Raw genomic sequence first — 16,905 nt, 5'->3', positions numbered from 1 at the left:
TGCCTAGGTAAAAAAATGCAGCTGTGACACCCGTGCGCACAGAAATCCAAACTTCTCTACCTGCCTTATAGGCACATTGTTTTAATCCGAGGAGAAAAATAATACAAGTCTGTGACAACATAAATTAGCCTTTGCACAATGCAGTCAACCAACAGCAATGCAGACTGCAGCCACTGCCTTCATTATGCTGAGGCTGCGTAGCAACCACATTTTGTTTTTTAAATGAGTAAAATTTTTCTTCAACTTTTTCATGCTATTTTGGTTCCTTATATTTTTATTTCATCTCATCACCTTAAATGTTGCATTTACAGTTTGCCAACATTTATTTATGCGCACAAATTAATTCACAACTACTAGTGATTGCTAAGAGATAATCTTAGCACTGTGCTCACATGAGATCCCAAACTGTGATTTTACCAGCCCTTTGGGGACAGGGTAGGAGACGGGAGGGCTGGCAAGGGAAGGCATTGGGAGGGGAGCCCAATGTCTTCCTGCCACCATGGCATATTACCAGCATCCGGACCCTCTGCAGCACGGACTCCCACTGGGCAGCCAATTGAGGTATTTAAGTCTCCAATTAAGGGCCACCTCCCGTCCCCACCGGCATTTTACTGGGTCGGGAGGTGCCGCCACTGCATGGGGAGAGCACCAACTAAACCCTGGCAGCCTCCCAGCAGGCTCTTGGGGTGGGATGGGCCATCCTTAATGGCCGCTCCATAGCCCACAGAGGGCCCCCCAGCGGCAATGGGCACCCCCCCCCCCCCCCCCGGGCTAAGGTGCGCCGGTGGAATATGCTCCCCACCCCATGATCACCGTGGCCTGCATGCCTAGCCTGGGCTTGCTGTAAACAACTTAAATTGTCTTCGAGGGCACCTTGGCATGGATTTGGAGCCAAAAATGCACAACATTTCCCTCATATTTTTGCCATAACTTTGGCAGGAGTGTGCCAGGAGGGCTTCAAATTTGGCTGATGACCAGATATGCCAAGTCCTGGCCCATTGTTCAGGATCCCGCGATGGACATTCCGATGATCATTCACCATGTCATCAGTATTTGCAGTTTTCCTTGAGTGCACTATTTCTATTTTTCCCCATTGGTTTAAAAAATGTATCACTTGCGATCAGATCAGATTACAATGTTATGAACAGGTGAGGAAGGGCTCTAGGGCTCCCCTCTTGGCCTTTTCCTAGTTTGGCCATAACAGGGATTAACTTTTAAAGCACTGTTTTTAAAGCTTCCCCTCAGTCAGTCCTTGCTCACTGCTCTCTAATTGTAATTTTAAAGGAATCAACCAGACAGGTTTTCTCAGGTTTAAACAAAGGAAAGGTGTATGTTTATTAACCTTAAAACTCTAATTCAGTTAAAACTAATAAAAATACACAATGCAACCACACTAGCATCCATATGCGATAAACACACACACAAATAGATACAGAGGAGGAGAAAGAATTAAAGAGGGGGAAGGTTTGAAGTAGTAGATGGAATACAGTTATTGTTGTTGGTTTGGATGCAACGACCTTACTTCTCTTTGATCTTCAAAAGCAATCTGCCTCAAAACTTTTCCGTGAGCACCAATCAATTCCCAGGTTGGCCAGCAGGTTAGTCATGTGACTAGCTCTTTGTTTGAGATAGCATCGCCTGCGAGGTTTGTTGATTCTTCAGCGCTCACTTGACACACTCAGTTGGGGGTGGGGGAGGGGGGGTGGTGTGGTGGAATGCTGGCTCTTACACAGATAATGACTCGTTACAACCAGGTGAAAAGAGATCTAGGGTTCCCTTTCAGCCTTCACCTGGTCTTACTGTAACAGGGTTTAATTTTAAACAGACTGTGTTTTTAGCTCCCCCTTGGTGAATCCTTGTTCATCGCTTTCCAATTATAAGGCAAAGAAACCAGCACAAACAGGCTTTCTTTGGTTTAAAGAAGAAAAGTTGTAATTTATTAAACTTGAACTTAAACTCTAATTCAGTTAATGCCTATGGATATACGCTGTGCCCCACACTAGCATGCATACACGACACACACATGCAAATAGAGACAGAAAAGAGAAGAAAAATAAAGTGGAAAGGTTTGAGGCAATATCTGAAGAGTTGTTGCTATGGTTCTTCAAGCTCACTAGAGAGTCCTTGATTGTAGGTAGATCTTGCTTTTCGTTGGGGCCCAATATTCTTCTTAAACCTTGTGCGCTGTAGTAGACTTTTCTCTCTTGGGGTTCATGTGTCTTCAGTGGATTCAGTGGCTTGTGAGAAAGAGATGGGAGCCATCTTAGTAGTCAACCTGGAATGTGAGCTCCCCCACCTTCAACATCTGGTGATCAAAAGTCCATTGTGGGTTGAATGTCAGGGAATGGCTGCCTTGTCCTTCCAAACACAGTATGTTAACATGCAAATGTCTTTTCCAGCCACGGCTGATGTGTTTAACAAGTCGTCTTCACTCCAGTAACAGTTTAAAATCAATGTTCATGACAAAATTAATGTGCCTCATTCTTGGCAGGTGGGGGCCTAGCATGACACTCTCAATGTCTTTTGATCATCACGATTGACCCATCTAGCTAACTGAATCAGGGAGCACTCCCATTGTCTCTCTGGGCAACTGTCTCTCAGAATGTAAATGTGGAGCCATGTATTCAGCCACTGCTCTGTGGTCCTTTTGAAACAAGGTATGTTCAAGGTCCAGTAACAGTTTAAATAGTATTCCATATGACAAAATTAATATGTTTCCATTTGGCAGGTGTGGTTTCTGTCACAACAACTATAGTTCAGATAGACTAAGAATCCATACTCAAATGAACAGATAACTTTGTATGCTAATGAAGGGGACTCCTTCCCATCCATTGTCTCAGCCATTTATTAATAATTATTCTGTGTTGAACCAAATTATCAGGTTAATATGTAGCAACGCAGAATTCTCCTGCCATCATCATTTGTGTTAGAATCTCACAGATTTTATTAAATTCTGATGTACTTCATGAAATGCTTTTTTCTGCATTGTTGTGGACTGGTAGAAAGGGATGTGGGTGAGTTCTGAAGAAGGGTCACTGACCTGAAATGTTTACTCTGCTTCTCTCTCCACAGATGCTGCCAGACCTGCTGAGTATTTCCAGCATTTCTTGTTTTTATTTCAGATTTCCAGCATCCACAGTATTTTGCTTTTATTTATTTGGGTGGCTCCCACTGTTCACCTCCCACCTGACTACAGTTGTGTTTTGTTGGAAAATGGAGCGTTAGTCCCTGAATGTTTTTTCGGGTCAAATAAACAGACAAATGATTGGGTTTTTTAAAAAACCAACAAGAAAACCTATTTATTTTTTACACAATTCCCAAAATGGTTGCAACCGTACCCACATATTCACTCGCACACACATACACAAGAATAGATTGACAGAGAGAAAAGGGTAGGTAGTTTAAAGTCCAAAGTGAGTAAGTGTTCATTGTTTATGGTAAACCTGTTGAATCTTTTCAAGAGGACAGTCTCTTTTAAAGGTTCAGGCCTGGGTGTTTGTAGCCTTGAACTTGTTGAGATGTTGTAGAGTTCTAGTGGTTACAGCTCAGCTCAAAGTTGGTGGTGTGGATGCTGTTACCTTCACAGATGGAGAGTCTTGATGTCTCTGCTGTCACGATGGTTCAGTTATTGTTCAGCAGGGTTTTTCTTGCTTGGCTGGATCTCTTTCACCGCCTCTGCTTTCTGAAGGTCTTGGTTTGATCTCCCCCCCTCTCCAGAAGGCTACATTTTTAGGGTAAAAATCCATCAATATTGGACTTTTTGTTAGGAGACACTTGGCCCTCTCCCTGGTGTGACCACACAACAGACCAGAATGTGATGACCACAGTTCTTGATTGATGTCTGAATGGGGACCATTCTGTTAACATGGTGCCGCTTCACAACCATTCATTCTGTTTTGGGCTGTAAGTCAGTCTGCAGAATCCTTTGTTAGTTCATTCATGTCGATAAGAATCATTAATATGCGATCGTGCTCCTTTCAATTTCTAAGGTTTTCTCCCAGCTATTTCAGACGAGGTTAATGAGTTCCATCTTTTCAGACAGGTATTTTTTGATCTTTAGTACAGGAGGGGTCATGTGACCCCTAATCGATTTTGACTATGTTACAAGTGTCCATATTCTTGTGGTTTGCTTAACAGTTGACTTTTTAAATTCATAATTCTTCCATTTCATTGCTAAATATCATCATGGCTTTTTCCATGCATGACAACATTATCAAATGGGTTAAGTTTCAAGAATGAGTTGGAATTGCACTTTTTTCTTTAAATGTACCATCATTTTCAATAAGATGCAATTTAGAATTTGGGCCCCTTATGTGAGCTTGGAGTTTGGTTCATCACCCATTTCTAGAGATGTTGTGAAATACATTGCATCTATGGGGAATATTGCAACCACGGAAGACTAACATGGAAATGTTCAGTGGGAAGAAGGAAAAAGGGAAATATATATGTTGGCTTAAAATAATAAAAACAATGAACTGGATTTTGCGTTCTGGATCCCTACCCTGCCGTTGGAATGAAATTCGAGTCGGGAACCCACAAACGTTGGCAGCAGGACCCAGAGGATGATTTTGGAGGAGGCAGCCAATTAAGTGGCCACTTCGGGAAGCTCAATCCAGTTAAAGACTGCAGGTGGGCTCCCATGTCTGGAGGGCTAATTGGAGGCTGCCCAGTGGTCATAGTTCAGCAGTTCCACCATCAGAGGTGGGCACTGCTGAAGTACGCAGGGAAGCACGAGGGTGCCTCCATTCCTGGTCACCGATCACTTAAAGGGTAAATAAGAGGGCCAAAAAGGTTAGGGGAGTCGGACATCAAAGTCCCCACAGTAATGGGCACTGCGTGGTTGTGGCCAATTTTTGGAGCGGTGCCTTCCACATTGAATTTTGCCTCCGGCTCCGATATCTTACCTCGCCTGCCACTGCAATGCCACTTCCTCCGCATGGACAGGCTCGAGACCCTGTGTGTTTCCCATGCCTCGTCTCAAAAATTCCAAACTGCCCTTCAGTGAGCTGACACTTAGCTTGCTTGCATGTTCGGTTACAGACCCACCATTTTCGGGCAGCTTGCCGCTTCCCCATCACACTGCTTGGGGGTGCGATTTTTCAGGCGTGCCTGCCTCTGGTACTGCCTCTAGTGCGTCACGAAAATTCAGCCCATTATAACGTCTCAGTGCAATGTAAGAATACATTAAAGAAAAGTACAGACTATCTGACTGATCACCAGCACTTTACACATAGAGATGATGTAGAAAATGGAATAGTACTCACAGGCACACCGTTCATTCCTGATTCTCCTGGTTTACCGGGTTCTCCCTTATGCCCCTGATAAAAAGAAAAAAAACACATGAATTAGTGGGCTGCAATATACTGTGCTGTACCACTCACTAGTTTCCTCAATTTCGTTGTTCAATATGGGCAGAGAGGAACGGGTTGTGGGGGGGGCGGGGGGGGGGGGGTGTTAAAATGGAGCCCATCATGTTTTCACTGCACTTACAGCAAAATAACGCTTGCAGAATTGAAACAGCTTTGAGGAATTTCCCATCCATTCAGTTCCTGATTAACCTTAGGCTTCCAGGAAAGGTAGCCAAAGAGTCACACACTAAGCACTGTTGGATGTTAATTTCCCTCCATCTGCCCCACTTAGTGCCCTTTCCCAGGACTACTATGTGAAAGGTGACAGCAGGCTCCAGGAAGTAGCAGTAAAGGGACACAGATCCTCCCAGTGTCCTCCCTAGGCTCAGTATTTAACTTAGGCCTGGCCTTACGTGGGGGCTTTGAAACAGTCTTAGTGCTGCTTGTGCCCTATTAAAGTCCTTTGCTGCCTCTGTTTGTACTCCAATATACCAACTGCAGTATTGTTGGAATTAACCTCTTCATACTACAGGCTTCCTCTCAGCAGAACAATCCTGCCAGCAGCCCACCATGCATGATAAATGGCCTCCAATCCAGGGAAAGGGGTCAGTATTGGGGCAGATTCAGAGGATCAAACTGAAGTACTGGGCACTGCCGAATTTCAGCCCAAGAAAAGAATAATCCTAGTTAGGATGTCTAAAGTGAAAAGGGTTACAATTTCTTTGGTGACGACAGAAACCTCAAAGCAAATGTTAATGAGACTAGTGCACAGAGAAGTGCTAAGATGAAATGGAAGATTTAAAAAAAAAAGTTTGCAATATTAATGAAATCCAGAATAAATGCTTAGGAAGATTTGTGCGAGTGAGTCACAGCATCCTATTGGAATCTTGACATGGCTCAGGAAAGAGGGGAGAACGTAATTTTTCACAAGTATCAAGAATCAATGGTTTATATATAGATAAAATGTACATAAAATCCAAAGCTAAGAACATTATCATTACACTACGGGCTGCATTTTAGAAGCTCGCCACCAAGCTTCAAAGATGGTGGCATGTATGCGCGGGTTTAACTCTGCGGAGTTGCTGCGATATTAAACACGGCAGCTCATTTACATGGCCAGGACGGACCGCCACCCCACCTGATGACGTGGAGGGTGCGGACGGTGCGTCCCCGGCAACGGCTTCAGGCATCACTGTGCAGGCGCCAAGGCCATTTTTAAAGGGCTTCGAGCCCTTACATTTCAATTTCAAGTTTAAATGGGACAGATCATTAAAATGAATTGAAAGAAAATTACATACATGTTTCCAGCCCTTCTCTCACCCCCCAATAATGATACACTCACTCCTTGCCCTCTTCCCCCCCGCCCCCCCACCAAAATACTTACCTTATGTACCTGATCTTACACCCCCCAAAGGTCACAAATTGTTAAACTTTACCTCTTCCTACCATCCCCTCCACCAATAACATTAGTTTGGGCCTGCTCCCCCCACCTCCCGCACTGATGTACTTACCTGTTCCCTCTTCCCCATCAGTGTCCCGCATCAAACGGAGGTCCGAAGGCGCGGGAGTGCTGGCCGCTGCCACCAATATGGCACTGGAACAGCCGGCAGGAGTGGGTAAGTATTTAGTAAATTGATTAGCATTGTTTTGACTATGTAAATTTGGCTCCCATTGCCGAGCAGCGGGTGGTGGGCCGCCACTGGCAATATGGGGCCAGGCCTTCCACGTCAAGGGGCCTGTAAAATTTGCCCCTATAAAAGTAGTGTCTTAACTATCTGGCAGGATGCAATATTTATAAGTTAAGGTTTCCATTGTTTGAATAGAATATATTGCCAATATGGCAAATTCAGCCAAATTTGAATCTGCAATTTGTGAAATGTTTCGAGCAGCCACACTTGCGTGAGCACTGGCAACAAATAGTGAACTTACTTTTCTTCCAGGAAGACCACGTAATCCTGGTGGGCCCAGTGGGCATGCACACACTGCCTTAGGTGCCATTCTGTCAGGTGGGCACTTCAAAAAAATTAAATAAAGGGGTTTTAGTGCAAGTCATATTTTGCTCAAGCAGTAAAATCAGCATTAAAGAATTGCTCGTGCTTTGTTCTCTTACTGCCTAAAACACATGAAAATATTACTCACCCTCTCGTCATCCTAAATAAGAGGAAATATAAAAGAAATTAGTACTGTGGTAAAACGTTACATACAATTCAGCAGTGACTGCACTTCAGGGATATTTCATTGGCTGTAAAGCACTTTGGGACATCCTAACACAAACCTTAAAATTTTAAACTTCAGTAATCATCTGAAAAACTTCCAGGAAATCACTACTTTACAAAAATAATGTTTGTATACAAGGCAATGAATTTACCATGGAACTTGAAATTTTTTCTGTTTGCTATTTCTAATGCGGCTAGGAATTTAACGCAAATCCTCTCTACGTGGTGCAGAGTGCAACTTAAGGCACTTTTTGAGAAAAGAAACCTCTCTTCTGGTTCGTGAAAAATAATAGAGGAAGAACAAAGTTTTGCACTTTCAGTTTGGAACAGGTGCTATCAGTCACAACCTGGCTGTTCTTATGAATGATATCATGTAGATTTGACAACAAAAACAAAAGCGCCTGAAGAAATTGAACCTACTTTCTGACAACAAAAACTGAAGCAATTTTAAAGTTTACACCCTAGACCTTTCTTTTACTAGCAAATTTGGAATACTGGGCTTTCAAAGCTTAGGATTTTAGATTGATTTTATATCTTTGATGTGGTGCTCAATGAAACAAATTTTCAACAAGGCATAAGGGTCAACAGAAGAATCATGGCAACAGAAGTGAAATTTTAGGGAACAAGAGGAGATCTTTAATGGGGGAAAGAGGTGAATGGATTAGAACAACAATGAAAACAGGTAGGATTTGAACACACTGTACCATAACATGTCACAATGGGGGTTCTGTTACTTCCAAAACTGAAATGTGCCATTTGGGTGAGCGTCAAGCAGAGGTTATATCCTTCTCCCTCCGATTTAATTCCCGGTCCAGCAATTAGCCACTGAAGGCCTTGATCACAGTGAGGTTTTTAGTGGCAGCCTCATTATAGTCTTCAGGATACTTCCTCTTTCACATCCCCGGCCGTCTATTCGGGCACTCCAGCAGTGTCCCTACGGTAGAATTCTCAGGATTCTTCTCAACACTCCAGCGGGCTTCCACTTGGAGACGGGAATTCTGCCATCCATTGTAGAAGTCAGGTCCTTCACCATAGGCCTGGTCAAGGCCTAATTTCCCCCAGTTCAGGACAAACTAGATTGCACGTTATTCTAGACCATTCTAACACACACCTCAATCAATGTAATTAGTTGTAGGCGACATTGGCAGAGTATGGCACCTTCCTGATGGTGTGACAGGCAGGAGCGGGGCAGGGGTGTATGTAAAAAGAGAATTGGAAAATAAGCATAGCTCTTAACCATTCTAAAAATAAATCTGGACAAATCAGATTGCCACAAGGACAGGCCCCTGCAACCAAAACATATGGGTTAGAGGTTAAAACGTACAAGACAAACTTTTTGCAGATGATATATTCCCACTGTTACAGTACCCATGGGTGTTCCTCTCCCACCTGTGACTTTAATTTGTGATAATAATGCAGGAGGAAAATGATGATCAAGTGAAAGATTTTTAATTTTATTTTCCAGCAATCTGATTGATTCACACTAACAATGTGGCACCACAAACTAACCAACATTGGGTGCTTACCACAATACACAAAACTTTTATAATCTAGATTTAAAGATGTGCAGAAGACAAAAAAGATTTGAAAATATTATTCATGACAGGGATCATTAGAAAGAAAGATCAAGAAAATGATGTCAGCAAATAGAAGAATAACTGCAATCTTCTTTGGGTATGTTCATAGCAGAGGAAAACATTCAACAAACACTAATTCTCTTAACAATGGGGATGGGGGGAGCAATCGTTGATCAGAAAGGGGTGGCTTAACTGTTATCTCACTTCTATTATGCAGATTATAAATAGTAGTGGTTTTTAAGAGAATTTTACGAGAATGAAGCAATACCCGACCACTATCTGTGACTCCAGTTTTTAGTAAAGGTGTACAGGCCAATGAGAATGGTATTAGTAACAGGAGTGAACATGATGAAAAAACTATCACTTAAGTCGATTAATTCTCCCACGATGGCACCTAATTGTATTTTGAATAGCCTCAATACTTTTGCCTTGATTGACTTACTTATTCTAGACGGTATTTGTTGAGCAAAATCATTTTCAATGTTTTTTGTTCTAAATTTACCTAATTAACTTTCATTTATGTTCTCTGGCCTTATTGTCCAAGTTTAAGCTGAAGTAATAATTTTGTTTGACCTTACTTTCAATATTTAATATTCTCTATACTTTCATGACATTCACTTTCCCTTAACCAGCTTCCTTATAAACTGTAAATCTTCTGTTTCCATGATTTTCATCGTAGCTCATTCCTTTTACACTTGGGGCCAATCTGGTTGCTCTTTTCTGTATCCTTTACTATACAACTATTTTTAATGGCATAGTAACCAATTTGAACACATATTCTAAGTGTGATTTCCCTTAGGCATAATGTCTGTAAACTTGCATTGAATTGTTCTTGCTGATGCTCTAGCTTTCTATTTGCTTTTTTTCCAATTGGTTTCAACAAATTGTCCAGATATTGAAAATAGCATACCTAATATTATTCTTACATCCCCGAGTCTCCTGTGCTTATGCATAATGCCTTACACTTCATTCTATCTCTGCTCAAGCATATAACTTAATAAATCCTCTCAAAGATCTTATATTGCATCCTGTTTCTGCTGCTCTGCCAATTTTTGTGCCATCAGCAAATTTGGCTAAATTGAGCTGATTTTAGTATCCATGTAATTTATGGAGACTGGAACATGAGGGAAATTTGTAGGATTCTAATCAACATTTCCACTCACTCAAATGGTTTTTTAACCATTTTCTTTAACCAGTCTGATTCCTACGACTTTTAGTTTAATTACAAACCTTCACATGAAACTTTCTCAAAGACTTCGTGGAAATCTAAACAAACTACATTGTAGGTGTGCATAAAAGCGTTGGGAATGACTAATAATGATCATATAACTGACTGATTGAGATCAGGTTTATTTAAATTCCATTCACTCCAGACATTTTGCCTGAATTATTTCCATCATATCATTTGTTTTGATTTGATTTGCAATTCAGAATCCTGTTCAACCATGACTTGAAGTTCCAACACCACATACTCCATATCACAAGGATCAGCCACTTCAACCTCTGTAATATCATCCCTTTCCTACCCCACTCCAGCCCAGTTGTCACTGAAACCCTCATACACACAGTTACCACCTCCAGATTAGATATTCCAAAGCTCTCCTATTGGCTTCCCATCCTCTAAACCCCTGCTCACACCAAACTATGTTGATCGTATCCTATACTGCACCAGAAGACGCTCTTATCATCCTGCCCTCAGCAATTTACTATCCTTTAACATTGCAAACATAAAATTCTTGTCCTTGTATTTATGTCATCTCTGGTCTCACCTCTCCCAAACTCCAGAATCTCCACCCACAAGACAACGTTTTCTCACTGCACCATTGGCAGCCAAGCCTTCTGTTACCTAGGGTGCACATTCTATAATTCTCTCCTTAAACCCCTCTAGCTGTCACCCCCTCTTTCACTACTCTTTCAAGACCTTCCTTAAAATGCATTCCTTTGACCAAGCTTTTGTTCACTCCTCTTAATCTCTCCTTTGACTTAGTGTCCAGTTCCTTCAAGCCTCTGTGATAGACTTTGGGATGCATTTCCATGTTAAAGGCACTATTTAAATACAAGCTGTTGTTCTTGTTTTAACTGTTAGCTTTTTTTTCATTTACTAATGGTCTAATGTGTGATTTTCCAACTCAAGATGGTGTGTTCTGAATATTTTTGGTAACATACAGCACCTAAATACTGTAGCTACAAATTAAAAAGGCAGTTGAGAAAATGCCAAACATATTTCAATTCTACAAATAGTTGTCAAGCTCGATCCAAAGTTTGTTTTGAATGCCTGTGCCAGCTGAAGATTTTATCGTTACATATTTGTTTTCACTTGCATTCTCTCCACACTTGGGAAACAAGTAGATCCGGTATTCATGCAATTCTACCCTTATTGTTTTGACTGGCTGTGAAAAGTAGCAATTTGAAATTTGAGGTCACCCTGATCAGTAAACTGCAACAATCTATAACTGAATGTGATAATTATGTGATCAAAGCAAAGTCTGATCATTGTTTTGAAATGCCATAGTCTTGTACAGACATTGATCTTCCTTCAAATAGTTGACTATGCTAAAAGCAATTAGCCTGTGGTCCTCTGGCTAAAAGTGGCAAATAATTGAAAAGGTAACGGAAAGGGAATTTTCCCCCAAATCTTCAAAACAAATTTTTGTTTGTTCATAGAATGTGGGCATCACTGACAATTTGTTGCCGATCCTTAATTACCCTTGAGACGATGGTGGCCTTCTTGAGCCGCTGCAGTCCGTGTGGTGTAGTTACACCCACAGTGCCATCAGATAGGGAGTCCCAGGATTTTGACCCAGTGATGAAGTAATAGCAATATATTTCCAAAGTGCACACATGGGCTGAACTTCATTAGTGTGGGGGGAGCCCTGATGCTGGACCAGAAAGCTGGGGACAACCCCACCTCGACTCTTTGGAGGACCCCCGGCTGCCTTTTTCAGTGCTCAGGCAATTAACTGTCTGGTGCTGGGGCTCCCATCCCTTTAAAAGATGGGAGCTTGCCTCCAAGAGCTTCCGCCCAATTGGAGAGCCACCTTGGATCCCATAAGTGGAGTCAGAGACGCCAGGGTTAGTTAGGCGTTTTCTCCCTTGCCCCGGGTCCCGTCTGGGGGCCACAGAGTGCCCAATCAGGAAGTACTCCCCCACCCCCACACCGCCCCCCCCCCCACCCACCTCAAAGAGGCAGCCAGGTTTTACTGGGTGGTCTCGCCACATGGCGAGGACAACAGCCACTGATAAAATACCAGCGGCAGCGGGAACAGGCTCTTAATTGGCCACTTAAGGTCTTCAATTGGCCTCTGGGCAGTGAGGCTATCCTTCACCTTCCCCACTGCTGGTAAAATTCAGCCCAATATCATTAAGATGTCAAAACTGTAATGTTAAATTCCATTTAGTGATCCATCACTGGTAGTTGTGACTTCTGCATTATCCGAGAGACTTATCGATGATGCTGCAAACATATTTCAGTTAAGTTACACTGAAATTGCTTTTTCAAAGAAGGAGCAACCAACATAGAAATAAATAATAATGGTTGGGGTAAGTATCCTCCCACAACTTGTATGCAAGTTCATATCGGAGCATTAATCTATCAAGGTGAATCTGCCTGCTCCATAAATATCCCACCAAGCAGAATGATGATCATCTTGGGCTGCATTTCAAAATACCAAATGGGAGTGTGGCATCAAATTCTAGATAAAACATGGTTTTGAACAGTTTGTTATTAGAACAAATTAATTTCAATGGCCTGTATTTTGTGAGCAGCAATGAACTAACAGTGCTTGCCATTGACCTCAAAGAAAGCTACCCACAAAGATCCAGCAATCTCTGTCACCTTCCTTAATGTTAATTTGATCATGGCACCAACGATAGGGGATCTCCAGCATTCAGCAACAGTGATGCCAGCAAGCAGGCCAAACAGTCAATCACATTGCAGAATTCTCACAGACAGCAAACCAGGAAGTAAAATGCACTGATTATTCTTCACTTTTTAAATCATCTTACATGGAACAAAATAAAGATTGAAACCTACTCATGGGATTATGGTAGAAGCTCAAATATCATAAACTAATTATAAAACATTTACATTTAAAACCTATGGAATTTTATCATAATGGAGAAATTTGACATTCCACAAATATAGTTTTCCAGGGCCAAAGAGGTTGTTCAGCAGTAATTTTGACTTAGTATGCTGTTAATAACCCAGTTACACCTCATTCAACAAGGCATGACTTTACGGAGGGATTTTACAGTGAGATTAGGGTGTACACCATAAAAGTTTACGTCAATTCAAGTGATATGTAAATATTGCCATCTGCGGGGACTTTAACAACACACCCTGTGGAGCAGCACAGAATCACTGGCCACAATTTCTTTATTTCCACGTTTAGCTGTGCATGTGTGGATGCCAAAATTTGCGATCAGTTTCACAGTTGTGATGATGGCAAATATTGGCAGTTTTACTTTCACTACAACTACAAAATCCAGGCCAAAGTTGAAAAGCTACTGAGGTTCTGATTTGGTGACCAAACACTTTCAGCTGAGCCTGGAGACCACCTTAAAAGTTAAACTGAGAGCTCTGGTAAGTAATATATAAATTCCATGGACCCAACTTTGTAATAGTACTCACTGGAAGTCTGTTCAAATGGCAGAAAAATGTAAATATTTACTTTTTAAAAATTCTTTAACAGGTTTGATGAGTGATATATTAAGCAACAAGGTTGTAGTAACCCTTATTCTCCAAACAAACAATCTATGATTAGGGCTTCAGTAGCATCTGCAGCTACATTTCTTTGCACTTTTTAAAGTATCTCATGGATCTGATCTGCAAATAGTTGAATGTCATAAAAGAGCAACTAGACTTGCCCTGAGATATGTTGTTTATCTTCAGAGTAATGTTTTATACTTAATGCCCATAGTTATCCCAAGGTTCTTTCTTAATTTACAGAATCTCTGACTGAAGCTACATATACTCCTGGTAGATGAAGCTGCTCCTACATTCAATGATGGGGGCTAGGACACAACCCTATTTCACTCCAAAATTGTTGGAAGTGGACCCCTCAAATTGTACAGTGCAATGCACAATGTCACAGAAGGAGCGGATGAGACTGAAGAGCTTCAGTGGACGCCAATTTTTTTCAAAGTCTTGTAGAGCCCTGCTCTGCTGTCGGTGTAGAATGCCTTAAGCGAGATCTACAAAAGTAAGGTGTGTGGCACCCTCTTCTCCATGCTCCCAACCTTCGCCTTCCCTGCAGATATGGAAGGAGTCTACTCGCACACTAGGTCAGACGGCAAGCTCTACAATCTATCAAGGCTGAACTCAAAGAGGCTGATGATGCTGCGCTAGTCGCTCACAAGGAAACTCAGCTACAACGCCTCATGGACTGTCTCTCCCGTGCCTGTAACTTGTTCTTCTGGACTATAAGTGTCAAGAAAACAGTAGTCATGGGTCAAGGTGTTACATCTCCAACCCTGATCACACTTAAGTCACATCCCACTGGAAATGGTTAGCAAATTTTGCTACCTTGGGTCCACAGTGACAGACAATATGTCCCTTGATGCACAGCTCAATACACACAGAGAAAACAGCTGCCACCTTTGGTCGACTTGCGAAACACGCATGGAATACATCAAGCTGACCCTTAGGACCAAACTCACAGTTATTAAGACCTGTGTTCTCAGCACCTTGCTCTATGACTGTGAAACATGAGTGACTTACAGCTACCAGGAAAAGCAGCTCAATAATTTCCATCTTCACTGTCTGTGGCACATTATGGGTATATCCTGGCAGGACAAAATCACAAATGTGGCAGTCCTCTCAAAGGCAGAGCTCCCAAATGTGTTGGCACTGATCAAACAGAGGTGGCTTCAGTGGATTGGACACATCCACAGGATGGAAGACGGGGGTTGCATACCCAAAGACCTTCTGTATGGTGAGGTAGCCAGGGCCTGATGACCAGTGAGGCACCCAAAGCTCCGCTTCAAGAATGCTTGCAAGTGTGACATGAAGGTGCTAAATGTCGACTATCACACCTGGGAGTCACTAGCTGGCAAAAGAGGGAAATGGCGTCACATCCTGTGGACTGGTGTGCACTTCCACGATGACCAGCTGCTACAGCAGCTTGGCAACAGGAGTCAACGTCAAAAACAACAACTCACAGTGTCACTTGGTAGCTCCACGTGCAGCACTTGTCGCAGAACCTTCCTCTCAAGGATTGGCCTTCACAGCCATCAACAAAGGTGCACCAAGAGAGATCACTCCACTTAAATGGATTGTTTGCTGTGTGTCCATCATCTTTCATAGATGGGAGGATGCCCACTAAAATTCAATGGTACTCAAAGTTTGGCCAGTGTACTTGATACGTTGCTGCCACTACCTACAGCATTCCTCCAAGGAATAGAGTTTATTATGCAGAACCTAAATAGGTGCACAGAGTTAATTCAGTAACTCTCGTTGTAGGTAATTGATGACTTTTGTTTGCATCTTTAGAATATTAGAAATATAGGCAGTGTGTCTGCACAGGTCCTGGTACATTCATGAAACGTTGTCTACAGCTTTGGTGTGGCCTGGCTTAATCCTTCACGAGTGTTTACAGAAGAGATGTTAAACCAAATTCCTGGCTCCCGATTCATGTACAAGATCCCATGGCACTATTCAGAGAATAACAAGGGAGTTTTCCCAGAGTCCTGGCCAACATATATCCCTCAACCAACATCAACAAAGCACACCAGTCATTCACTTCATTGCTGCACGTGGAACTTTTCAGTGGATAGATTGGCTGCCATGTTTACCTACAAAACAACTTTTTAAGATAATTAATTGGCTTTAAAAACTACTGACATTTACATAGCACCTTTAATATAAGAAAACATCCTAAGGCGCTTCACAAAAACTTCAGACAAAACTTTACACTGAGCTAAAGAAGGTGATATTCGAAAGGGTGAGTGAAAACTTGGTCAAAGAGACAGGTTTTAAGGAGAATCTTAGTGGTGGAGAGGTGTGGGAGGAAATTCCAGATGTTCGGAGCTAGAAGGCTGAAGGCACGGCCACCAATGGTAGGGCTAAGGTAATGGGGCATGTGCAAGAGACCAAAGTTGGATGAAGTCCTTGGAGAGTTGTAGGGCTGGAGGAGGTTACAGAGGTAGGGAGGGGCGAGGCCTTGGAGTGATTCGAACATAAAGGATGAGAATTTTAAAATCAGGTTGTTGGTGGATTTGGAGCCAATGAGGTCAGGGATGATGGGTAAGCAGAACTTGGTGTAGGTTTGGATATGGCCTGGCTTGAATATGGCCTGGCTAAGAGGCAGGATGGGACGACATCTATCGCTCTTTCTTCTTTCTCCCAGAGACAGAACTGCAATGAAACTTTAATGGAGAATAAATCTTTGATGTTTGTCAGCATATCTCCCCTTCTAAAATACCTTTAAGGATACCTGAAACTTTGCAATAGGACTCCTTCTTCTTAACCCGCTTACTGAAATCTGTTTGAGCTTTCCAATTTAGTACTTTATGTCACTATCCTCTGATGCAGTCATCGAAGCTTGGGATCATTTCTGCCATCAAAGGAAGGAGCTTGGCTCTCGTACTGGCATGTAGAGGACAACTGTGCTATGTAAACTTGTGGGGTAGAAAGTTGTTGCAGAATTTTAAAAGTCTGTAGAAAATTAAAATGGCAGCAGATTCCTGAATGGCCAACGGGTAAGTAATTTTTGTAGCCACTTATGCCAGCATCTTCAATTCCTCTGAAGTTTTTTTGTGCTTCCG

General features: G+C 42.2%; 2 protein-coding genes across 2 annotated transcripts in view; both read right to left on the bottom strand.

The window, feature by feature from the left end:
* The window catches only part of LOC137370304 (collagen alpha-1(XXI) chain-like), a 155,462-nt gene extending 144,285 nt beyond the window's left edge, over positions 1-11,177 (bottom strand). The window contains exons 1-4 of the mRNA XM_068032684.1: positions 11,052-11,177; positions 7,488-7,499; positions 7,278-7,361; positions 5,265-5,318 (exon numbers count right to left, since the gene is read on the bottom strand). Coding sequence (XP_067888785.1) covers positions 5,265-5,318; positions 7,278-7,361; positions 7,488-7,499; positions 11,052-11,177 — 276 coding nt within the window. The remainder of the gene's footprint in view (positions 1-5,264; positions 5,319-7,277; positions 7,362-7,487; positions 7,500-11,051) is intronic.
* A 438-nt stretch (positions 11,178-11,615) lies between these two features.
* The window catches only part of LOC137370303 (collagen alpha-1(XXI) chain-like), a 51,216-nt gene continuing 45,926 nt past the window's right edge, over positions 11,616-16,905 (bottom strand). Inside the window, exon 8 of the mRNA XM_068032683.1 lies at positions 11,616-11,723. Within this exon, the coding sequence (XP_067888784.1) occupies positions 11,616-11,723 (108 nt within the window). The remainder of the gene's footprint in view (positions 11,724-16,905) is intronic.

This window comes from Heterodontus francisci, chromosome 5 (genome assembly GCF_036365525.1).
Source record: "Heterodontus francisci isolate sHetFra1 chromosome 5, sHetFra1.hap1, whole genome shotgun sequence".
Taxonomy (NCBI): domain Eukaryota; kingdom Metazoa; phylum Chordata; class Chondrichthyes; order Heterodontiformes; family Heterodontidae; genus Heterodontus; species Heterodontus francisci.
Note: the sequence above shows the minus strand (reverse complement) of the source record. Positions and strands in the feature narration are given on the sequence as shown.